The sequence below is a fragment of the Bos mutus genome, chromosome 4 (genome assembly GCF_027580195.1).
Source record: "Bos mutus isolate GX-2022 chromosome 4, NWIPB_WYAK_1.1, whole genome shotgun sequence".
NCBI classification, from domain to species: Eukaryota; Metazoa; Chordata; class Mammalia; order Artiodactyla; family Bovidae; genus Bos; species Bos mutus.
The window spans coordinates 1,428,639-1,454,630 of record NC_091620.1 but is presented as its reverse complement, the minus strand read 5'-3'; the positions used below and the strand labels follow the sequence as shown (position 1 = coordinate 1,454,630).

The 25,992-nt window shown below is 41.8% G+C and overlaps 1 protein-coding gene across 6 annotated transcripts in view; it reads right to left on the bottom strand.

The window, feature by feature from the left end:
• Positions 1-630: 630 nt before the first annotated feature.
• GALNT11 (polypeptide N-acetylgalactosaminyltransferase 11) overlaps positions 631-25,992 on the bottom strand; it is a 52,682-nt gene continuing 27,320 nt past the window's right edge. For 5 of the 6 annotated variants that reach the window (XM_070368953.1, XM_070368952.1, XM_070368956.1 and 2 more), the window contains 11 exons: positions 25,104-25,430; positions 20,246-20,369; positions 18,603-18,769; positions 15,829-15,954; positions 13,416-13,665; positions 7,471-7,588; positions 6,079-6,231; positions 5,508-5,726; positions 4,130-4,234; positions 1,399-1,536; positions 631-1,196 (listed from right to left, as the gene is read on the bottom strand). In XM_070368953.1, coding sequence (XP_070225054.1) covers positions 1,065-1,196; positions 1,399-1,536; positions 4,130-4,234; positions 5,508-5,726; positions 6,079-6,231; positions 7,471-7,588; positions 13,416-13,665; positions 15,829-15,954; positions 18,603-18,769; positions 20,246-20,369; positions 25,104-25,392 — 1,821 coding nt within the window. In that variant the 5' untranslated portion in view covers positions 25,393-25,430 and the 3' untranslated portion in view covers positions 631-1,064. The other variant, XM_070368957.1, reaches the window with a different exon arrangement.

The following is a 25,992-nucleotide window of genomic DNA, read 5'->3' as shown; positions in this document are numbered from 1 at the left end:
AGCTTAGGGTCTTTGTGCTTCGCCATCCTGACCACTCACTCTCCTCTTAGCTGCTCCAAGATGTCATAGGGGCTGGGCTTGGTTTTCAAGACTTTGGTGAGGCCACACAGGCACAATCCGGGCTCAGGAGGACCCGTTTATATCTAATCAAATTATATTTAATGTGATTATTGATTCTGACCTTTGAAGTAATTGTTCAGTGTGTGTGTATACACGTATTATCCTGTAACACGTTTCAAATTTGGTGCTTCAACATAAAAATTCCCCGAGATTATCTCCTGAGATGCACTTTTAGTGAAAAAACTTTTATATTTGGATATGTATGGTATATACAGATGATTCCTAAATTCATACCTCTGAGATATATCTTCTGAAATCCTGATCTATTTTAACAACTCTACCTGGGTGTTTCACAGGCAACTTGGAGGCTGAAGGTATGTGAATCTGAATACTTACAACTCACATGGTTCAAGCTAAGAAACAAACACCCCTGAGGTTACTTAGGGCTGGGACCTACCTCACTTACTGGTCCATCAGCCAAACCTCAGTGAGCTTCTTACCACGTATCACACACACAGAGCAAAGGCTCCAATATGAGACGAAAAAAGGAGCAGACAAAGAATCCCAGGGTGAATACTCAAAAGGATCCTTTAATGTAAATGTGGACAGTACCATATTCATTAAAATAATTTATAATATTAACTGCCTCTTAAATATAATCTTATAAATGAATGCCTTCTGAAGTTAAAAGTAATGTGGATTCAGTATATTTAAAATTATTCAGAACACGGTAGTAGAAATTTAAAAATTAACCATCACCTATGAAATCTAAGAAGGGAAATCACGACAAGTTCCTGATCAAATAAATCTGAGCAGACACATCAATCTCCTGGGCTTTATCCTTCTACACAAACCTGACTCTCGAGTTAACACTGCATTCTGGTTTCCTACCATAAGGAGGAAATTCCTTAACAGTAGTCCAGAAATGACTTCAGCCTCTTGGGGAAGCATACTTCTTCAGCTTCGTGGTGAGAATAAGCACGACAGTCACTGTTCCGTCCACCTTAAGATTCCAAATGCCACTGCTGTGAGGGGGAGCCATCACAGATCGCCATGGCAACAGAGCCTTTGCGACTCAGCGGATCGACTGCTCGAAGGCACTGGCCCACTGATACCTGGTACAGCCTGTTATTCCTCTGAAAATAAAGCGGAGAAAAACCACCACCAATTACTTGTGTTAAAAAAACTTACTGCCAGCATATGGTAAAGAGGAAGCAAAAATCTCGACGGGATGTGGAACAGAAGATGACTTGTGGGCTGCTGCACACTCAGAACCACCATCTGCAAGCTAGACCATGACCCCTCACGCCTCCCGTCACCATCAGGCAAGTTCCTCACCCCAAAGGTCCACTGCTGGGATCCTCCAGACCCGTGGCACTTCATGAGCCGTGGGGGGTCAGAGGAGCGAGTTTCTGACATATCCAGACAAAGGAGATTATTTAAGACTAACTCATGTTCTTCATTATAAATCCAAACCTAAGGAAGAAAAAAAAAATGTTAAAACCTCAAATTTTCCTTTAGGTTCTGAAATTCAGATTGCACGACCCTTCGCACATTTCCTGTGGGAGTGGACTGACTGAAGATCCCAGCGTTCTACACTGCTTCAACTCTCGGTCTGCGTAAGGACTGCGGGAGCCCAGCGCGGCTGCTGGGTTGCCCTGTGTACACGAAGACTCAGGGCTTTTATTACGAGGTCCACATTCCTCATCACATCAGCCTAGAATGTTATACTCGAATCCCGGGGCCCGGTTTCACTGATGATCTTTATGGTCTCAGTTTTTTAAGGCAAAACAAAGGCCTGGATGTGGCTGAAGTGGATAAGTGCAATGAGTACTTTTTCTCCAACATGCAGCATCGGTAAATCTAAAAGGAAAACATTTTCTCCTACCCTCTGAGTATCGCTGCTTTTTCACATGGGTCCAAGACGTGTGTGCTGAGTCTGTTACCGTGGGGAGAGGGCCCCCCATCACTGCTGCTACGATAGAACATCGCCTATGTTGTCTGACAAAGGAGCCACCGGCCCACGTGTGGCTGATGAGAACTGGAAATGGACGGTTAAAATGTTCAGTTTAAATTTCAACAGCCACACGTGGCTAGGGTGTTTAGTACAATTCTGTGCAGTCCCAGCATAGTATGGACAGGAGAATCACTCCACCTCCTCAAACGTCCTAACGTTTCTCTGGAATGAATTTCAGTCATCTCATCCTCACTACAATTCACTTCCCCGTCCACAATACGGACAGCTCTCGCACCCAGATGTGGCACAAAGTCTTTTTCAACCGTGTTTTCCAGTATGTTGACATCTTAGTGTGCATGGACTCTAGAAATACGCTGTTATGAAACTGCATGCTTTGAAATCTATCCAAAAGAGGTCCAAGTGTTCTTTTCATTCCTGAACGACCCCGTCCGCCACTCAGAGTCACCGAAAGGACACACACAGTGTGAGAATAAATTATGTGAATGACAGGAATTGACATTTTGTTGTGGTTCTCTCTGAACTACTAAAAATGAGGAAAACTCAGTTCCACAGAAAACTTGAAAGGTGTACTTCCTTTGCCATTTCTAATAAATCCATATGGCTTTCAATTTATATACTTCAAATTCATTCTGTGTAACTGAGAAGAATGCTCTAAACAAAACAAAATACTACAGGAGACAACAAATTAATGATCTCTAAAATCATTCCCAATCTAAACAATTGAAGTTCAGCAAGCAGTGTTTGAGAAAGTTCGACAGCCCCATGTAAATCAAAGAAGTTACACCATACGCAAAAATACTCAAAATGGCTAAAAGACTTAAAATGTAAGACATGACACCATACAACTCCTAGAAGAGAACATAGGCAAAACACTCTGACATTTTAATTGTACCGGTGTTTTCTTAGGTCAGCCTTCCAAAGTAAAAGAAAGAAAAGCAAACATAAACAAATGGGACCTACCCAAACCTACAAAGTCTACACAGCAAAGGAAACCATAAGCGAAATGAAACGACAGCCTACGTATGGGCTGGGAGAAGACACTCACAGATAATGCAGCCAATGACTTAATTTCCAAAATACAAAAATAGTTAATACGACTTAACAGCAGCAACAAACCACCCAATCAAAAAATGGGCAGAAGACTAAAGAAGACATACAGATGGCCAACAGGCACAGGAGAAGGTACTCAACACTGCTCATTATTAGAAAAAACCACAAATCAAAACTACAGTGAGCTACCACCACACAATGGTCAGAAAGGCCATCATTAAAAGCGTACAAACACCGTGCTGGAGAGGGTGTGGAGAAAAGGGAATGCTCCTGTATTGCTGATGGGAAAGTAAACTGGTGCAGCAACAGAATGGAGGGTCCTCAAAAAACTAACCATAGAGTCGCCACATGCCCCAGCAGTCCCACTCCTGGGCACATATTTGGACAAAACTAATTCAAACAGAGCCGTGCACCCCTATGCTCAGAGCAGCACTGTTCACAGGTAGCCAAGACATGGAGCAACCCAAATGTCCATCAAGAGATGGACGGATAAGGATGACGTGGATATAATAGGATACTACTACTCAGCCTTAAGAATGAAATAAGGCCATTTGCAGCAACGTGGACGGACCTAGAGGTTATCCTACTAAGTGAAGGCAGGCAGAGAAAACTACCGGACAGTGTCACTATATGTAGAATCTATCTACGGCACTCATGAACGTGTCTGTGAAGCAGAAACAGACCCACAGAGGACACACGTGTTGCCAGGCGGGGAGGGGAATGGACTGAGACTTTGGGATTAACAGATGCAAGCTATTAAGATACAACATGGTCCTACCGTACAGCTCGGGGAACTCTATTCAACATCCTGTGATAACCATAATGGAGAAGAGTGTGAAGACATATGTATAATATGTATGTATTCCACTTTCCTGGGTGGAAATTAACATCATAAATCAACTATGCCTCATTAAAATAAAAACAAACCCAAAACGACAGAAGGAAAGTCAGAGTAAAACCTTGATGTCTGTTCCCCCCGCCCCACCCTCAAGAGTGACCGCAGGCACTCCCCTGAAGGACCCCGCCAAGGGCATCACGCACCTGGTTTGGGTCGCTGTAGTCACACGCCTTCAGCACTACGAGGCCCCCCTTCTCACTCGGGCGGCCCTGGGCCACCAGACACTTGTTGGTCTGAAGGTGATAGAGCTGGAAAAGAAGAGACTGCTCCTAACAACGTGGTACGTATGGATGAACAGAGAGGAAACATGAAAATACTATTTCAAAGGTACGGATTTGCAAGGTCCTAAAAAGAGAAGCATTTTTTATTACTGAATTCTGGCTTCAGCACATAGGATCATCACAACAGAGACTTCAAGGTTGTAGGCAATTTTAACAACAGACGCAGGTGGTGTCAAGTAGAAATTCCACCTAAAGATACAAGATTGCTCATCTGTTCCAGGGGAGGAAGGAAATCAAATTTACCATCTCTGCACTAAAGACAACACTGGGTGAACAGAAACAAGAAGTGGAAACAGCCAGTACCTGGTTCAGTCAACACACACACCTGAGTGCAGATAAATACAGACTGTAAGCGCCACAGGAACTGCAAAGATTTACATCAGAGAGCGTCTCGTCCAGGCAAAGTGGTCAGTGCTTGCTTGCTTAGTTGCTCAGCCGTGTTCAACTCTTTGCGACCCCATGGACTGTAGCCCACCAGGCTCCTCTGTCCATGGGATTCTCCAGACAAGAATACCGGAGTGGGTTGCCATGCCCTTCTCCAGGGGATCTTCCTGACCCAGGGATTGAACCAGGGTCCTCCCGCATTGCAGGCGGATTCTTTACCGGCTGAGCTAGCAGGGAAGCCCTAAGTGATCAGTTTGAAGGTTAAATGTGATTACATACGCAAGGCAGTAACAACAGGGATTTCAATTATATGGTATGCACCCATTTTTACTTAAAGGGAAAGTACATGGTAATAAACATCTCAATGACTTTTATAAGGTAGAGAACAAAAGAGGAGAAAGCTCCAGGCTTCATTCCAGCCACTGAAGAGCTGCTGCCACTGAAAGAGCCAGGACACGGGGCGTGCGGTCTGCCGTCGCGCCACACCGGAACCCGAGCCACCAGTTCTCCCTTCCCGTCCGCAGCGGCCCCATTTCCCCTTTCAGGTTCCTTTCTGGGCTCTGCCAGATGCATTTTACACTCACGTACAATGTCTTTGTGTCTTCACATTTATAACCTCTTGGAAGCTAGCCCATAGCTTAGAGAATGTGCTGTGTTTTCTCTAAAACTGGCAGGTAAGGGATCTTAATATAAACAACAAAGATACTAAATATACCTGAATAGAGGAAATTCTCTTAAAAAATACGTAATGAAAAGCAAGCTAAGGCCTATCCTTAAATATTCTATGAAGTATACAATGTTGTTTATTTTTTTAGACAACATTTACTGAAACACTGGGATAGAATCACTTTCTTACCCTTCCGCGCTGCAGGACTTTGGGGCGTTTTGGCCCCCTGTTGATAAAAATGGGTTGCTGGGGTTTGACATTGGGCCCAGATATCTGCATCTCCGGGTAAATGTTATCCAAATACCATTTAAATGATTTACAATCCAGCTTCTTCCTCAATTCAACACGCTCACTGATGTTTCCATAATTTCTGGTTCTCAGATCAGGTCTTAAGGAAAAATACTGCTCCTGAATTTAAAAAAAAAAAAAAAAAAAAGTAAGTGAACGGGTTTTTTGGTCACCTCAGTAAAGTCATTAGAGAGGAAGCGGAGAGGAAGCAGGGGCTGAGGAGGAACCCGAGCAGCAGCAGAGGAGGAGCCTGGCTCTGCAGGAGTCACAAGAGCTCAGAGAGGGGAGCCGGGCGTCCTCCGACACTGGCTCATTACCTCTCACAGACGAGACACTTGGCAAAGTTAAAAAGGAGTCAGAATAAAAAAACTGAGTGAAAGCCTGGGTAGAGAAAGGAGACCAGGAGAAAAGCAGCCGGCGCCCCGTCCCCAGGTGAGCGGCTCGTCTGCAGCCTCTCGAGGCCGGGCCTCACCTTGTACTCATCCAGCCACACGTGCGCCAGCCGCAGGGAGTTGTGCGTCATGGTGTCCTGGCCCTCGGGGGACCCATACGGCCGCCTTTTCCGGAAAATGTGTCCAACTCTAGAGCAAGGGATGATGAACAGCTTACCCCCACACATCCAGATCTGGTCGGAAGCAGAACACGTGTTAATAGTGCCCACAGCACTGCGGGGTCAGCACACGGCTTTCATGAGATTAACCTCTGTTACAGGTGTCTGAGACCCTGCAAGGGGTCTTAGCAGAATAAAGTCAAAGCCGTATTTTAAAATTATCTGTCTTTATTAATAAAAAGAAACAAAACCCTAAAACACTGTGACATTCTTTTACTCTCCTGCGTCTAAAACTGTCTTCCCAGACATGATGTTTTGACAGAACAAGGAAGCTGACCTTCAGGACTTAGGGATGAAGAATGCTAATCAGTCCTCTAAGCTCAGTTTCACACGTACTTTCTCATAAAATACACATATTTTTAGAAAAATATTATTTTATAAAAAATACAGAGTGAGAGTCAGAAGATCTTAGTTCTGGTCTAAATTTTGCCCTTGACTGAGTCACTTTAGTTATTTTAATTTTTATGAGATTCAGTTACCTTATCTACAAAGACTAATAATATCTGTTACAGCTCTCAAATTGTAAAGATTATGTAAGAAAAACTGGGATCAATACATTTGCAAAGATACAAAACGACATACACAAGGTATTACAGTATCTGAACGGGGATCCCGTGACATACCAGGAGATGGGAACGAGAGCGAGAAATCCGCACTCTGTCCCTTGCCCTCTTTCCACCTTTTCCAAAGCTTGTGTCCTAACCACTAGCACAGCTCCCTGAGCCACAGATCCCACCCACGACCGTCATCTTTCCAGCCTCAGCAATGAGTGAAGAGATTGTGAAAGGTGAATTTCTTCTGTAGGTTGGAGAAATCTGTGTATACAAAGAATTCAGTAGTCTATGCAGGGGGCAAATATAATTTATCATATCATCTGGGCTACTCCTGAAAGTAAAGGGGAGCTATTAATAAAACTTCTCCAGGAGACAGGTGTAAACAAGGGTGACCTCGAGCAGTCAGGAAAATGTGATGACCAGAACCGTATACATATCCTCGGTCATCAAATAAGATAAATGGACAAAGGAAAAACAAAACTCTAGAGTCAATGCTCACAAAGACCTCTAAATTTATACCACCTATCACTTTAAAATTCTTGTAAAATAAATATAAGGCTTCTCAGAGGCTTTTGCTATTTTGAATGGTATTATCTATATCATAAATTATGGTGAAATAGAGAATTTACAGAAAATATGGGATCACAGATGAAAATTACATTTCACTGCACAGTTAATTAACATACAAAAAAAAATTTACCCGAAATGATATTTCTAAATTTTCTCCTCCCCAGATATCCATGCCACTGTCATACTGTCCAAGTTCATTGAAATAGTTTCTGTTCATGGCAAACAATCCTCCAGCCATTGTAGGTGACCTAGAAAGGGAAGACAGTTACTGTACCAATTCTATAGTCAATTATCTACTTGTTTTTTCAAAAAATGCGGTACAGTTTTAGAACATTACTAATAAAAAGTCATGTCACCAACTCAATGAACTTGAGTTTGAGCAAGCTCCCGGAGAAGGTGAAGACAGGGAAGCCTGGTGGGGTGCAGTCAATGGGGTCACAAAGAGTCAGCCATAACTGAGTGACTGAACAACAGCAACAATAAAAACTAGATGAACTATTCTGAAATGTTTAATTTATGAGGGAATGAGCTGCACTGCCTCGTCAAGTTTTCTAGATCGTGATAGCTGGCAAGTAAAGGCTACTTTTCTAAGCATCACAAGTCCTTTCTTTTTTTTCTTATGACTATGGTTGACAGGAATCCACCTGAACTGTTTAACTTCTGTTGACAGGCCCAGAGCCCCTGGGATAAAAACTGGGCTCCAGGGCCCGACAAGGAGAGACCCGACAAACGCCACACTTTGACCTGGACGCAAATGTGGTAGGCCAGTGGTGCGCAAGCCGACGCTTCACTAAGTGTGGAGACATTTTCAGCTGTCACAGCTCAGGGGGAGGGGTGCTGCTAAATACCCTGAGATGCACTAGAGAGCCCCCCATCCCTGCCCCCCCACCTCCAGAAAGAACCATCTGGCTCTGAAGGTCAATCCTGCCACAGCAGAGAAACCCTGTTGGTGAGAACCTGATGCAGACTGGCTCCCACAGAGACTCCAGCCTGGATTTCAGTCTCACTTCCTGGAACTGTGCACCAGGAGTCATGGGGTCTAGTCCTGAGCTGCTTCTCAGAGAGACGCAATATTCTCTGTAGGAGAAGACGCTGCCCGTGTATGAATGTGTTTCTATCATTTTTCATATACAATGTATGCCATTAGAAATAAACAAGCAAACTAACAAATAACCAGGCAATCAAGAAGATAAATCACACGAAAGTAAAAAAGAGAAACGATCTAAAACAGAAACACAGGGGCAGGGGTTTCAGACAACAGAGTTCTATCAGGCAGAGACTAACAACTGCTCAGTATGTTCAAGCATAAAAGACAAGACTGAGAATTTGGCAGATAATTAGATGCTATCAATAAACCAAATTTATGCATATCTGAAAAACACTCTGACAATGACAGGAAAAAAATGTAAGCAGCCGATGAAAAGATATTGCCTTCAAAAGAAACAAAAATAAGACAGTTGTTGACATCTCACCAGAAACAGTAAAAGCCAGAAAGTTCTTGAACAATACCTTCAAAGCCCTAAGAATGCATCTGCCAATCTAGAACTGAATATCAAGTAGAATTATTTTGCAAAATAATGATGAAACAAAGACATCTTCAGAAAAGGAGGAGTAATCGCACCTGAAGTTTCAGCAAAAACAGACACAAAATGTGTCCTTGGGTCAGAATGGAAACAGACCCTAGGGGGGAGCTTGCAGACGCAGAAAGGATAAGAGGGGACTATACAGCTAAACCTGAATGAGTAACGCCTGCACAAAAAGTGGCCTGTGGGGTTAAACACACACACCCATATTCAACACAATCTGAGGTGGGTAACTGGGGTAGGAGGAACATTGTGAGATCCTTGCTCTGTCTGGAGAAAGTACCAGTTTATATTACACTTTGATAAGTCATGGATGAAGGTTATATTCTCTAATTACCCACTAAGAACAGAACATGAGAATGTATATAATGTCTAATAATGGGTGGCCGTTGGGAACAGAATAATAAATCGGAATTCAGACCAAAAGGGCAAAGAGAAAAGAATACAGAACAATTCTAAACTGTCATGCATCTATTAACATGGCCTCAAAATATATGAAGAAAATATATAAAGAACTACCAGGAGAAACAAACACACAACTGTAGTGGGAAATTAATCCACCATTTTAAACAACTGATAAAACATAAATTTTTTAAAAAGAGAGTATTTTTACAACACAATAAACTTGACCCAACAGATGCTGAATCCCATCTTGACAACTGCAGAAAATACAGATTCTGACCACAGTGTAAGCTAGGATTAAATAACAACTACAAAATTTCTATATGCCTGTAAAATAATAAATGTACTGCCAAATAAAGTACAGGTCAGAAAAAACACAACAAGGAAGACATTTTTAAATAAATGACAATCTAAAATGATATGTATGTCACAATTTGTGGGATGCAGCTAAGGCTATGATTAGAAGAAAACTTACCATCTTTAAATATATATATATATATATAAAAGAAAAGAAAAAGGCTAAAAATTTTAAAAATTTAAACATACAACTCAAGAAGTTAGCAACCTCGTGTATTCAGAGTGAAAGAGCTTATCCTTATCATTCAGAGAAGGGTGTCACATGATGCTGTCAAAAGTCAGAACAAAAAACAATGTTTTTTTTTTTTAAGTATCAAAAAGAACCAATACAGAAACAAAATAACCACACTGCAACAGGAAGAGAGAAGGAGTACCTGGAGTGATGTAAAATGAACTGCCTCTTCCTTTTCCCAGCAGAGCAGGTCTGAAGTTGGTGTGATGTTGGAAAGAGGATTACACATACTACCGTTTACAGTTCAGGAAGTAAACAGAAGACCAGGAAATAAAACCAGGGGAAAGGACTGAGAGTGGGGCAGGGGTAGACGTGGTCACTTCTCATCCTGAATTGTTCTATACTGTGATATGTTACTGTGAATACATGTTTTCGATTAAAAATGATATCAAAAATGAAACAAACACACCCATGAAGATGATGAAGAAACTGACCATTGCACTAAAACAAAGACTGAGAATACGGAGGACAGTCTGAGGATCCTCCTCGCCCTGGCGAAGGCGCCTAAAGTGGAGTTGGCACTTGCCTGCCTCCAGCCCCAGAACGGGAGGGCGCAGACGGGCAGCGTCCCCATGGGCAGCCCTGCTCTCCCGAGAGGCGCTCGTTACCGGACTCGAGAGGCGCTCGTTACCGGACTCCCACCTGCAGGGCCGGGAGCAGAGGTGGGCAGAGCACCACAATGAACGCCCTGGCAAGAAGAAGGGCTGCCAGCCTGTAAAGACACAAGACCTGGGGGTGTCTCCATGGACTTCCCAGAAAACTGCCACAAAGTCTAAGAGCAGAAGACACCCCACCCTGCCAGGAACTCAGGTCAGCAACCTGAGCTGGCCGGGGTTCCATCAGCCTCCCCTCCAAGTCGGCTTCGGATGAAAGGAAGCTGGCAAATACCCAAAGGCCAGCTGAGGTGCCAGCAGCATTCCAGTGGGAGGTGTGGGGAAAGTGTTCTCGACTACAAGTGAAGACAGGCATGCCTATGACTGGGCAGCTTCACTCCTGCAAACCAGAAGCCATGAAGAAGGATGCTGACAACAGCTTTGACAAAATTCAATACCCATTTATGATAAAAATTCTCCAGAAAGTAGGCACAGAAGGAACCTACCACAACATGATAAAGGCATAGCAAACATTCTTCTCAATGGCGAAAAACTGAAAGTATTTAAGATCAGGTACAGGACAAGGCGCCACTGCCGCCACTACTATTCAACAGCGTTCTGGAAGTCCTAGCCACGGCAATCAGAGAAGAAAAGGAAATAAAAGGAATCCAGATTGGAAAAGAATAAAATTCTCAGTTTGCAGACGACATGATACTACACATAGAAAACTCTAAAGGTTCCACCAGAAAATTATTAAAGCTAATCAATGAATATAGTAAAGTCACAGGATACAAAATTAATACACAGAAATCCCTGCATTCTTACACACTAACAATGAAAAATCAGAGAAGTTAAAGAAACAATCCCATTCACCACTGCAACAAAAAGAATAAAACAGCTAGGAATAAACCTACTTAAAGAGACAAGTATATATAGTTTTCTGTATACAGTTTAATACAAGTTTAAACTATATACAAGTACATCGTTTTCTGTATACAGAAAACTATAAGACACTGATGAAAGAAACCAAAGACAACAAAGAGCTGAAGAAATATACCATGTTCTTGGATTAGAAGAATCAATGTTGTGAAAATGACTATACTACCCAAAGCAATCTACAGATTCAATGCAATTTCTATCAAACTACCAATGGCATTTGTCACAGAACTATTAATAATAGAACAAAAAATTTCACAATTTGTATGGAAACACAAAAGACCCCAAACAGCCAAAGCAATCTTGAGGGAAACACAGATCTGGAGGAATCAACCTTCCTGACTTCAGACTACACTACAAAGCTACAGTCACCAAGACAGTATGGTATCCGCACAAAAACAAATATAGCTTAATGGAACAAGACAGAAAGCTCAGAAATAAACCCACGCACCTATGGGCACCTTCTCTTTGACAGAGGAGGCAAGAACAATGAAGAAAAGATAGCCTCTTCAATAAGTGGTGCTGGGAAAACTGGACAGCTACATGTAAAAGAATGAAACCAGAACACTTCTAACACCATACACAAAAATAAACTAAAAATGAATTAAAGGCTTAAATGTAAAGTGAAAGTGAAGTTGCTCAGTCATGTCTGACTCTTTGGGACCCCATGGACTACAGCCTACCAGGCTCCTCCATCCTTGGGATTTTCCAGGCAAGAATACTGGAGGGGGTTGTCACTGAAGCCAGAAACTATAAAGCTCTTAGAGGAAAACATGTGCAGTACAGCTTTGACATAAATGGTAACAAGATCCTCTTTGACCCACCTCCTAGAGTAATGGAAACAAAAACCAACAAATGGGGTCTAGTTAAACTCAAAAGCTTTTTCATGAAGTCTAAGAGCAGGGAAAACTGGACTAAAGTACCCTGTTTAGGCATACATCGGTGGTGAAACTACAGGAGAGCAAGGAAACGATGAGGGTCCAGGTAGTGACGCCTCTGAGGACCAGGCCAGGGGCTGTGGCCAGGAGAGGTACAGAGGCCGTGTGGGCGCTATTTCTTGACCCGGGCAGAGTTTCACAGGTGTTCAGATTACAATCATTTACTAAATTGTAGGCATATATATATACACACACACAGATGTGTACTTTTTTACATATGCTATTTTTCACAATAAAAAACTTCTTTAAAGAACAAACCCAAGAACTTAAAAAAGTATAAATACAGATAAACATGAGATTGACATGAGAAATTTAGAACAAAACAAAAATAAAGAGAAATAACATATAGGAGCAGATTTATAATATTCAAGAATATGGATGAAAACTGAAAATAATTCACATACTATGACTTTGTGTGGTGCGTCCCTTGTAGCTCAGTTGGTAAAGCCTCTGCCTGCAACTCAGGAGACCTGCCTTCGATTCTTGGGTCGGGAAGATCCCCTGGAGAGGGAAATGGCACCCACTCCAGTATCCTTGCCTGGAGAATCCCATGGACAGAGGAGCCTGGCGGGTACAGTCCATGGGGTCACAGAGTCAGACACGACTGAGGGACTAAACCACTACCGTGGCTTTGTGCACTACTGGTGGGAATCCATCCTAAAATCCTAACTGTAGTTATGTACTAAATGTTCTTCACAGCACCACTCACACTAGCAAAGAACTGGAGATGTGTTATGACCAACGCAGTAACCACGGGCTCTGATAAAAACAACACAACACGGGGGCCTCCAGGCTGTCCGACACAATTATCCCAGGATACTGTTGACTTCTGCCTTTCTCACTGAGATATAAATCCTGAGAGCATGGACAATTTCTATCCATAAATCTTTCCTTAGGTCTTGGCAGAGTACATTAAATTCAGCAAGCACTAAAAAGTCCTTCATGGACAAACAAGCCAACACTTGTGCTTTCTGCAAAGCTTTGAGCGTGTTTTCTCTTCGGGGAACTTTCCCGACAGAGAGGAGAAAGCTTACTTTATGGGTGCAGTCGCTCCCTCCGGTCCCCCGAGCTCGGAGAGCGGGACAAGGTCCCACTTGAAGTGCAGCCCCCAGTTGAAGCCGCCCCGCACCACCGGGGATGAGCTGTAGGCCAGCGTGTCGGCGCTGATGATGTCGATCACTGGGCACACGACCGTCTGCCGGTCCTCGCGGATGGCGGCCAGCAATGGCTGCAGCCACAGCACGTTCACCTCGCAGTGGCTGTCCAGGAACACCAGGACTTCTCCTGCGGGGAAGCCACAGAGGCCCGAGGTCAGCGCCGCTCACGAGGCAAGAGGCCCCCGGCTCCAGAGAGAACACCTGTGCAGGTGAGCAAGCTGACCGCCACCCCTCCAGCCCCAGCTAGCAAATTGGTCCTGGGAGCCCGTCAGCCGGGAAATCCTGCTTCAAGGGTGCTGCCACGACTGAAGAACATACACAGACCATAAAAGCAAGTCTTGAAAACAGTTACAGTTACAAACAATCCATATTCTCCTCAGTAAAAAACCAAAAAAAAAAAAAAAAACTCTGAGGCTCACCGGAGCCATCCAGTTCTCTGACAGCCAGGTGTGGAGCAGTGCAACAGGAGTGGTCAGCTGTGTCTGTTTTTATTACAATTATTGTAATGGATATATTTGTGAATTTACTATGTGACACGTCCCTGTCTCAGCAAACCGAGGCTAGAGAACACAGCTCACTTTCACTGGTGACTCATAAACGTGCCCCATTACCAATTATTTCGACAACACAGGATTCTCAGGAGTGAGGGCCATGTGGCCGGCTCATCACGTTGCCACATGGCTCCCCGCTCCCGTGAATCCACCACTCGACAGCCATGTGACCATCTCGCCCTCCATTTCCCACATTTCCTTTCCAATTCCCTCAGTCTCATGGGCCAGAGGACACACTTTTCTTCTCGTCAGTAAAATAAAAATTGTGAAGATTTTCTCATGCATTTTTAACTCTGCTTGATAAACGTGAGCAGGAGTGAGGGTTTCTTTGATAACTTAATGGTTACTCCTGAACACCTGAGCAACTTAGAATCTTGTCATCAGACAGCATTATTATTATTCCAAAGCTTTATCTATGAAATAAATGTACTGATATAGATTTTACACAGACTTCATAAAGCAACCAATGCATCCTATTTCAATTAACAACAGCAGAACCTCCAGCAAGAAAGTCCTCCAGAGTGACAGGGACTTGGCCGTGTCCTTCAGCGCCTGTGAACGACCTTCACAAGGTCACCAGATGTCATTTAATACAGAAAAGCAAATTGTTCAATCTCTTATCAAGGTTCCTTTGAGGGGAAAATTACTAATAGCTTTTCTTAATTCAAAAAATATTACTTTTTCTATAAAAGTCAGTTTAACTAAATGAAGGAAGATAATACATGGTCACGCTGAACCTGAGACCGATTTCCCAAAACTTTTTTTTTTTGACAGATCCCAAACTATACTTGAACAAGGACCAACACGACATAAAGAAAAAAACCAGATGCCGACTGCTGCCTGAAAAAGCTTGCAGTAACAACGCACTGGGAAAGCACAGTGTTCTGTGACACGATCTCGCCGTCCCCCACAAACACCCCAGTTTCCTATCTCGTGCCTTCTGTAAGTCAAAACAGCCAAGTCAGAGAGTCTTTATTTGACTAGAACTCTACAGAAGACAAATCACAAGCCCTGAATTCAACCTGCATGTGACTGTGGACTGGACGGAGGGGAGCTCCGTCTCATTCGTTGTTAACTGCTTCTGTTCACTGCAGGTGAAGACAGAGGAGGGAAGAAGGAAGACAGTACAAATGAAGTCACAAACGAACCCCGCAAACGAGACAGGGGGTGTACAGGAGGGGTGGCGGCGGACAGCAGCGCGAAGCCCACCGTGAGCCCCGGTAACCAGTCATCGGAGGAGGGCAGTGTGTGGGAAGGCAGATTTTCTCACTATGAGGGTATGCCCCACCAAAGTTTCAGAATTCCAAAGTCATCTTCATGATTTTTTTTTGGGGGGGGGCCATATTTCCAGGTACTACATGAAATATTAGACACTTAATATTTTTAAAGAGATTCATTTAATTAAATAAATGTATTTTAAAAAGGAAAAGCTTTTATTCAGATCGTAAATGAAAATCACTGGCACCAACCTTCCATAGAGATAAACAGAAATCTGAACCGATATGATACAGCTGAAGAGAAACAGAAGCAGACCAGTGAGGACTCTAGAGCTCGCCTTCCTGGGGCCTGGGCTTTGGGACAACGGGGCTCCATTAGGGAAAGGCCTTACCCAAACTGCACAAGCCTCATCTCTCCTGCTGCCAGTGCCCACTGAGACTCTACTCGCCACAGACAAATGAGGAATCAGGAGGGCAGGAGAAGAGAGCTCTCATCACTCAAGAGCCAACGGGAAGTTCTACCTGTTGCGTGGGCTGCTCCAATCATTCTTCCTCGAATCAAGCCCTCGCGCTTTGGATTTCTTATCACTTTGATTTTTCCAGGGAGGTATTTTTGGATGTATTCATCTAGTTCTCCTTTCAAATCATCTGAAATTGAAGATCGTTCAAACCACATGAGACGCGTGCACAGGTATTTTAGACACTCTAGAGCTGTACCTGGTGCTTGCAACAACAAGCATTCAAGTAAGTATTACAGAATCTGCCGCTTTATTTTAGAAGGAGAGCATAGCTTATCCTGAAAGGAAGAAAAAGGAAGAAAATGAGGGATCAGAGTTGGAATACTAGCCTAAAGGAGTAGTTACTTAACTTACAGACTTTTTGTATTTCCATAGCAACTAACTCAACAATTTGCATAAAGAATGTTTAAAATGAGTATTTTGAGTGTATGAATGTTCAGCTGACTACATACAAATCAGACTTAAAGAAGAAACTGATATGTAAATGCCTTTTTTCAAAGTAATTTAAGTCCTACTCCATTTCAGAATAGTTGAGAAATAACTTCTTTGCCCTACCAAGAATTATATAATAGCAGCAGTAAATACATTGTTATACTAATTTATAATTTAGCATCTTCCATGGGCACTATTTTTTTTATAAATTCTAGCTCATTTACCTTTAAATTTCATAACTTCAGACATCATACAAGATCTAATAAGTAATTCTTTCCATAGTTAGCATATAAACCATTGTAACTGATCATGAGTTTTCTCTTTTAGAAAAAAATATCCACAGAATGAAAAACAAATCACAGGCTGACATGAAAAAATAAATTCAACACCATAAATTTTAGAATTATATTACTTAGCCAATCTTCTACTTGGTCCAGATGCAAATTCTTAGGTTTTTTAATCATTTATTTTTTAATTAATTTTTCCGTTTCTCCTATGAGGTTTCAACGTTTACCAAGGTTTGAGAATTTTACTCTTGTTGATCTGAACATACATTTACTCATTTTGTATACTTAAGTATACTGGCATACCAGTTCTGTTGTTGATACATAAGGAATGCTTAATAAAGACTCAAGTTGTGAAAAGACATGTAACTGGCATATAATTTATCAGTGTATCTCTGCAGCTTACTGTTAATGAAAAGAGCAGAAAGCTTGAATGGTAGTGGTTTCATCACTCAGTTATGTCCAGTTCTCTTGCATTCCCATAGACTGTAGCTCACCAGGCTCCTCTGTCTGTGGGATTTTCCAGGCAACAATACTGAAGTGGGCTGCCATTCCCTTCTCCAGAGGATCTTCCTGACCCAGGGATAGAACCTGAGTCTCCTGCACCAGCAGGTGGATTCCCTGGGTCTAATTTCAACTCTACCAGGTAACATCTTGAGCAAATTACTATTTCCTCCTCTGTAAAATGGGAATATCACCTCTCACAAGGTTGAGGACTGCCCTCCATCCTGCTGTGTACATGAAATCACTCTTAGGAAGAGTCTATGCTGAATTAAAGAAAGGTAAGAAGCATATTAAAAAGCACAGACATTACTTTGCCAACAAAGGTCCGTCTAGTCAAGGCTGTGGTTTTTCCTGTGGTCATGTATGGATGTAAAAGTTGGACTCTGAAGAAAGCTGAGCGCTGAAGAATTGATGCTTTTGAACTGTGGTGCTGGAGAAGACTCTTGAGAGTCCCTTAGACTACAAGGAGATCCAACCAGTCCATTCTAAAGGAGATCAGTCCTGGGTGTTCTTTGGAAGGAATGATGCTGAAACTCCAATACTTTGGCCACCTCATGCAAAGGGTTGACTCATTGGAAAAGACTCTGATGCTGGGAGGGATTGGGGGCAGAAACAGAAGGGGATGACAGAGGATGAGATGGCTGGATGGCATCACTGACTCAATGGACGTGAGTCTGAGTGAACTCCGGGAGTTGGTGATGGACAGGGAGGCCTGGTGTGCTGCAATTCATGGGGTCGCAAAGAGTCGGACACGACTGAGCGACTGAACTGAAGTGAAAGACGTATGTACTAAAGCCTAAAGTACCAGTGTTCAGAGACCATCTAAGAGCCATCACAACGCCATCCACTTTATCTGGAGGCAGCTGATGTGACAGACTGACAAGATAAACCTAAGCCAAAGCGTTTTGCCAAGTTAAAGCTAATCCTAAAAGGTCACATACTGTGTGATTCTGTTTATGTAACAACCCAATGACAATACCATAGAGATGGAAACAAAATCACAGAGATGAGGGCTGCCAGGAATTAAGGATGTGTGGGCAGAAAGGTGCGTGTGAATACAGAGTGGTAGCAGGTAGGAGATCTTTGGGGTGATGGAGTAGTCCTATCTGTACCGTGATTACAGTGGTGGTTACAGAAATATACTCACGGGATAAAATGGCAAATAACTGTACACACACGTGGTATCAATGTTAAATTCTGGCTTTCAATACTGTGTTATTATGTAACCAATGGCGGAAACGGGGTGAAAGGGCACACAGGACTTCTTTGTAACTCACTGCAAATCTGTGATTATTTCAAAATAAAATTATTATTTTAAAAAGGTAAGCCAAGGGGAAAATTTCAAGAGCCTAATTTGGGTAGCATAGTTTGAAAACAGATTACACAGATAATGCAGTTTCTCCAAAACTACGCTACAATCAGGCGTGTAATTGTGGTTGGCTCTGCTGCAGCTGCATGCACGAGGGTCCTCCTATCTTTCAGGGACTGAATGGCCAGTGGTCATTACTATAGTGAACCAAAGCAGAGATCCCACACTGCCAGTTACAGTATTCCTCACCAAAGTCACTGTCATCGTCCACGAGGATAATTTCATGAAGAAGCCGGGCTGGCGTGCGGTCCAGGACGCTGTGCACCGTCCGGAGCAAGGCAGACAAAGCTTCATTGTAGAAACAAATAACAACGCTAGCAACTGGCAGATCCGCTGGGTAAGACTTGTCTTTACATCTGTAAAGACGAATATGAGAAAATGCTGACATTTCAAAAAGCTTGAATGTTTTAGGTTATCATTCACTAAACATTAACTGCTCCCTTGTTGAGCCTCTTCTTTACATCATTAACAATTTTTATTAAAAAGTGGTAAGGAATTAATGTGCTTTCTTATTCAAGCATTTTATAATTGTTAATAATTTCTCCCTCCGTTTCCTGCTACTCTGCTTATTTTTAAGTCAATTCAAGTTTTTAAAACTTGAATTTTTTCTTCTTTGGTACAGAGGTTACACAAAGATGTGTTTTTACTGAAATCACTGCAAGTTTTTAATGCAGCAATCAACAGCTGATGTTCAGTTTCTTCTCAATGAAGTTTCAAAAGTAAATATGAATATCTGTATTTGAAAATTTTAATTTTTGCTCAATCATATAAAAAGATTTGAGTAAACTATGACATATATCAGGATAATGGACGAGCTTCCATGTAAGCAACTCTTTGATTTTAAAAAAGGTTAGGTGGCTTTAAGTGACCACAAGGAAAAAAAAAAACCGCTGACTTAAAAAATAAAATCAGGAATTCCATGTTCTTCTGCACAGCATACAATGCCTTACAACGTCTGGGCCCTGCCTACTTTCAGCCTCTTGCCATTCTTTCACTACAGGCAAACAGAACTGTTTCGGTCCCTTTGACAAACGGTATATCTCCTGCCTCAGCCTGTTCCCATACAGGGGACAACCTTGCTGTACCGCACTGTTCAGTCCCTCTCTCTGACGCTTCCCTGGTCACTCTGGGGTGGGGGCCCTGTCTCACCCGTTCCTATCAGAGCCTTCATTCTTGTGCTACTGTAATTACTCACTTCCTTATCAACCTCCCCTGACAGGCACTAAGCCCTGGGAACCGAGGGGCTATGTCTTATTTTATTTCCAGAGCCTAACAGAGTGTCCAGCAAACAGTCGGTGCTGAAACAGATCTGTAGAGTGAATGACTGATTGACTGTATGAAAGAAAAGCCTTTGAAAAAACAAAAAGAATGAAAACAGAAAAGTGAGATCACGAGTAGAATTCTTCACTGATGTGAATTCCTTTTTGTTATGAATCCAATAAACAAACATTTAAAATAAACATATACTCAGAAGGTTACTTAATTATATGCAATTAGTATTTCATATTTTTCATATTTTACATTTCAAAAGAAACCCAGCAAGCTCTAGAACCCTATTAGTACAATCTCAGACCATGTGGCTTCAAGCATAATAAGAGTGGAAATAAATCTGTCTTAAATTTTCTAGTGTCATGAATGACGAAGCCTAATTGCAGATTATTAACAGGACAGGGGAGCCTGGTGGGCTGCCATCTATGGGGTCACACAGAGTTGGACATGACTGAAGGGACTTAGCAGCAGCAGCAGCAGCAACACCACCCCCATGACTTATCATACCGCACTAAAAGCACTGTGTTATTAAAATGGCGAGCAGAAACTAAGAAGGAGCGTACGCTGCATTCCTCGTATCTGGCACGTCTCTGTGGTAGCCCAAGCGGTTACTGATAAGCATATTGAAGGCATGTTTCTGATAGCCCAAGTCTCTCAACTCCTGATCACGTTCATTAAAAATCATACCTGCAAAAGAATGAAGTCACAGTCAGTGAATTAAATCTGGAAATGAATGCTACAATTCCTGTTATGATCTCAAGAAAATCTTGGGGATCTCCCTAGTGGTACAGTGGATGAGAACCCGCCTGCCAATGCAGGCGACACGGGTTCAACCCCTGGTCCAGGAAGATCCCACATGCCACGGAGCAACTAAGCCTGTGCACCAAAGCACTGAGCGTGCACTCTAGAGCTCGTGAGCCCCAACTACTGAGCACACGAGCTGCAAGTACAGAAGCCCAGGTGCCCAGGCCGGTGCTCCGCAACAAGAGAAGCCATCGCAATGAGACGCCCACTCACTGCTCGCCACAACTCAAGAAAGCCCAAGCAAAGCAACAGTGCAGCCAAAAAAAGTAAATGAAGAACAAAACTTAAAGAAAATCTTGGCTTTAACTTCTTATAAATAGGTTAATAGCCATGTTTCTCAAACCTAGTTTGTCTCCATTTTCAAAAAACTGTGTCAAGGTTTAAGTCAAACTTTCCTCAAAAAAGCAAGTGTACTTTAACCATAAATTATGGCTCATTAGCCATAATTTAAGAATAGTTTCAAGAAAAAAAAAAACAACTTACCTATGACCAAGAAAAAAAGAGACTTAATGATGATTTATACCATAAAAACAACAGATTACAGAACCCCATATGGATCTCAACAGGCCCCAATTAACTGGGCAAGAGGTTTTTTTGGTTCTGTTTTCTAGAAAAAAATTTTTACCCCAAGTTTTTATATGGACTCTTCCCCTAGAAAATTGACTATTGATAACCCTTTCTGTAAAATGTCTCCAGTTCCAGACTTTAATCAACTTCACAGTCAAGAAGGTCCACCACAGAGCTAATCAAAATCACTATAATTTAACACCTTTGCTCTCACACTGTCGGAAATCTTACCTTTACCTAGAATAGTAAGCTTCCTTTTGCTTTCTCTTTCCCACATCAAACATTTAGCCTCTGCTCACAGAATGACTCCCCTATAATAGCATTTCCTGAAGTCGAGTCATGGAAAACTAATCCCACTGGACATTCAATTCAGTTCAGTCACTCAATCGTGTCCGGCTCTTTGTGACCCCATGAATCGCAGCACGCCAGGCCTCCCTGTCCATCACCAACTCCCAGAGTTCACCCACAGTCACATCCATCGAGTCAGTGATGCCATCCAGCCATCTCATCCTCTGTTGTCCCCTTCTCCTCCTGCCCCCAATCCCTCCCAGCATCAGAGTCTTTTCCAATGAGTCAACTCTTCGAATGAGGTGGCCAAAGTATTGGAGTTTCAGCTTCAGCATCATTCCTTCCAAAGAACACCCAGGACTGATCTCCTTTAGAATGGACTGGATGGATCTTCTTGCAGTCCACGGGAATCTCAAGAGCCTTCTCCAACACCAAAGTCCAAAGGCATCAATTCTTGGTGGTCAGCTTTCTTCACAGTCCCAATCTCACATCCATACATGACTACTGGAAAAACCATAGCCTTGACTAGACAGACCTTCGTTGGCAAAGTAATGTCTCTGCTTTTCAATATGCCATCTAGGTTGGTCATAACTTTTCTTCCACGAAGTAAGCATCTTTTAATTTCATGGCTGCAATCACCATCTGCAGTGATTTTGAAGCCCCCCAAAATAAAGTCTGACACTGTTTCCCCATCTATTTCCCATGAAGTGATGGGACCAGATGCCATGATCTTCGTTTTCTGAATGTTGAGCTTTAAGCCAACTTTTTCACTCTCCTCTTTCACTTTCATCAAGAGGCTTTTTAGTGCCTCTTCACTTTCTGCCGTAAGGGTGGTGTCATCTGCCTGTCTAAGGTTATTGATATTTCTCCCGGCAATCTTGATTCCAGCTTGTGTTTCTTCCAGCCCAGCGTTTCTCATGATGTACTCTGCACAGAAGTTAAATAAGCAAGGTGACAATATACAGCCTTGACATACTCCTTTTCCTATTTGGAACCAGTCTGTTATTCCATGTCCAGTTCTAACTATTGCTTCCTGACCTGCATATAGGTTTCTCAAGAGGCAGGTCAGGTGGTCTGGTATTCCATCTCTTTCAGAATTTTCCACAGTTTATTGGGATCCACACAGTCAAACGCTTTGGCATAGTCAATAAAGCAGAAATAGATGTTTTTCTGGAACTCTCTCACTTTTTTGATGATCCAGTGGATGTTGGCAATTTGATCTCTGGTTCCTCTGCCTTTTCTAAAACCAGCTTGAACATCTGGAAGTTCACAGTTCACATATTGCTGAAGCCTGGCTTGGAGAATTTTGAGCATTACTTTACTAGTAGAGGTTAAAATGAAGAAAAAGATTTCATGGCCAAACACTCAGGAAAACATGGATTTTAAAAGTCAAGAACGGGCGTTCCCTGGCGGTCCAGGGGTTAGGACTGAGCACTTTCACTGCCACTTTTTTTTTTTTTTTAATGGGCAAATAGTAACAGAAAAAAATTAAAGTTGAGTAAACTTTTGTTCTTAAGAATGCTGATTGTTTTACAGATACACAGGTGTGAAGGGATGAAATACAGAATGCAGTGTTTTCCCAATTTATTATTTGATTTATCCCGAAGATTTTTTCTAAGGGTTTTATGGTCTTTGATCCATTCTGAGTTAATATAATACAATATGAGATAAGGGTTCAACTTCATTCCTTTGCATGGGGATATCTAATTGGCCCAGCGCCGTTTGCTGAAAAGACCATCCTTTCAACATTAGCTGCTCTTAGCATCCCTTTCTGAAAACCAACTGACCACACGTTACTTGTTCTTAGGCGTTACCATAGATGCTACTTGACCACAGATGTCGGAGGGTATATTTTTGGATTCTCAGTCTATCCTGCGATGTACGTATCTTTCCTTATGCCAGTATCACACTGTTAGGAAGTTTTGGAAGAGAAGTATGTGTTCTCCAACTTTGTTCTTTTTCAAGACTTCAGAGCACCCTGCAATTCCTTATCAACTTTTGACTCGGCTACTCCATCTTTTCAACAAAGGCCATTGGGATTTTGATAAGGCTTACATTCAGTGTGAGTTGCTTTGGGTGGCACTGACATTTTAACAGTACTCAGCATTCCATCCATGAACCTAGGACGTCTTTCTATTTATTTAGGTCTATTTTTATTTCTTTCTGTTGTGCTCTGAAGCACAATTGATGTACAAATCTTATACCTCCTTGGTATATTTACTCTTAAGTACTTCTTTCTGATTCCACTGTAAATGAGATTGTTCTCTTAATTTTACTTTTGGACTATTCATCACTAATGTCCAGAAATACAACTGGCTTGTGTGTGTGGATCTTATACCCTGCGACTTTGCTGAATTCATTTATTAGCTCTAATTGTTTTGTGATCTTTAGGATCTTTTATAAAGAATTTAGTTTCTGATGGGTAATTTGAGTTTGTCACTTCAAATATCTACAATTCTCTCACTACTACATTCAAAGGCAAAGTCCATTAAAAATGGCAAACCCAATGTTACAACTTTATAAAAATTTTATAAAAATTACTATAAACAAAAAGTTAGAAAAATTTCCATTAATGCTTTTAAAAAGGTCCCAATGGCTGTTTGAAAATGAATAGAAGGTATATTTTATGAAAAATAAAGTAAAAGCTTCCTTTTCCTCATATAATTTTCAATACTTTTGACCTCCTGTATTAGGAAATGATTAAATTCTAGAAACTGATGAAATCTGTTTTTACATTTCCTTTATATTCTGTGGATCTTTCAATCTCTCAGAATCTCTCACTATATGCTTTTACTCTTAAATTACTTATTATTTGATTCTTCAATGAAGATCAATGTTCTTAAGTTTTAAAGACAACCAAAATGGCTCATATATCCCTTAAAATAAAATTTGCTGAAACCAGAACTCTAGAACTGCAGTGTTCAGTCTTGCTTCCAAACTGAACAGACTGTAATTTTTGAAGAATAAAAAAACTCCTATATTTAATAAATATATTCCAGCGACTCAATAATTTTACTTGTAAGTAAAAATCTTTTTAGATATAAGTAGTCCCAAGGCAATGGCACCCCACTCCAGTACTCTGGCCTGGAAAATCCCATGGACGGAGGAGCCTGGTGGGCTGGAGTCCGTGGGGTCGCTAAGAGTCGGACACAACTGAGCGACTTCACTTTCACTTTTGACTTTCATGCATTGGAGAAGGAAATGGCAACCCACTCCAGTGTTCTTGCCTGGAGAATCCCAGGGGCGGGGGAGCCTGGTGGGCTGCCATCTGTGGGGTCGCACAGAGTCAGCCAAGACTGAACTAACTTAGCAGGAGCAGTCTCAGTTTATTTCTAAACCCAATGGTTTATGTCCTGTCTTAACTCTGCCTTTCAAAATATGTTAAAATAGTCACTTTTCAACCATTGCTTTCCCTTATTAAATAATGCTAGCAATTAAAATCTTCCCCCATAGGTTCCATTTTCTTTCCAACCACTTAATTTTTCTTCCTTTCTGCCCTCTCCCACCTCCCTCCAATTTTGGACCTCATAGTTTCTCCGAAGTCTTCATAAAATATTGAAGTCAGAACTGAACAAAACAGAATATAACTCCTTACTTTGTCTGCAAAAATCACAGGACCCCAGCTAGTTCATGAACAAAACACATCAGTACAGAAAAAAGTCACATGTCTAGTCCTCTGAACAATACGTGATTTAAAGAATATTTGCACTTCCAACGATGAAATATTTCGACACGTTGCTAGCAAATATCAGGTACACTTACCCAATTCAGAAGAGAATTTCACGTTGCCTCTTTCTGGATCTTCAACATGATTATCTATCATATCATCAATTTTGTTTGCTTTGAACTGTGATTCTAGACTTGGACCTCGAGTGAAACGGGGATAAAATTTTTTGGGGAATGGTCCGTGGGGCCCAGACCCCTTGATGGGCACATTCTTAAGTGGCTGAGTCACTTCACTGAAGTTGAAATAAATAAAAAGCAAAAGCGTCCAGGCTGCAGATGTAAAAAGGCATCCATAACAGAAATACCGAACTGTGACACTTCCCATTATAGACCTAGCATTGCTGAAGGGCCATTTTCAGTTTCCTAAAAGAGAAGGATAAATACGTTAGGTACTTTAAGACACTGAAAAAATTAAATACCAATTTAATACTCACTGTTTCCCAAACTACCAAGTAACACTTGTGAACAATTTACTTAGGACCCCATGTGCGTCATTAACAGAAAGTCAAATGTAAGAAGATACAGGGATAGCACTGAATAAAAAAATAAAGGAATTCCACAACTGAAACCACAGGCCCACTGCGTTAGTACTGAGAAACCAGCAGCAGCCGCAGAGCTGACGTGCTCATCCGCCCAGGTTAATGGATACCTGCTTCTTCACCTTTGATCTGGACCACGTTCACTCTGCTCATATTTTTGAGGTTCTAACTTTTCATAAGTAAAACCTAAGTACTACACAAGTCATGACAGCACATCTAAGGTCCCTTCTAATTGTAAAATTATTAGACTACATCTTTTAACCCAAGAATATTAAAATCTGTTATTATAAATAAGCAACTTTTAAAAAGTTTTACCCTCCAATCAAAGATTAAACCTGCCCTAATGCCCACTCTAGATTCAATAGTTTCATTTCAAATTTATAACT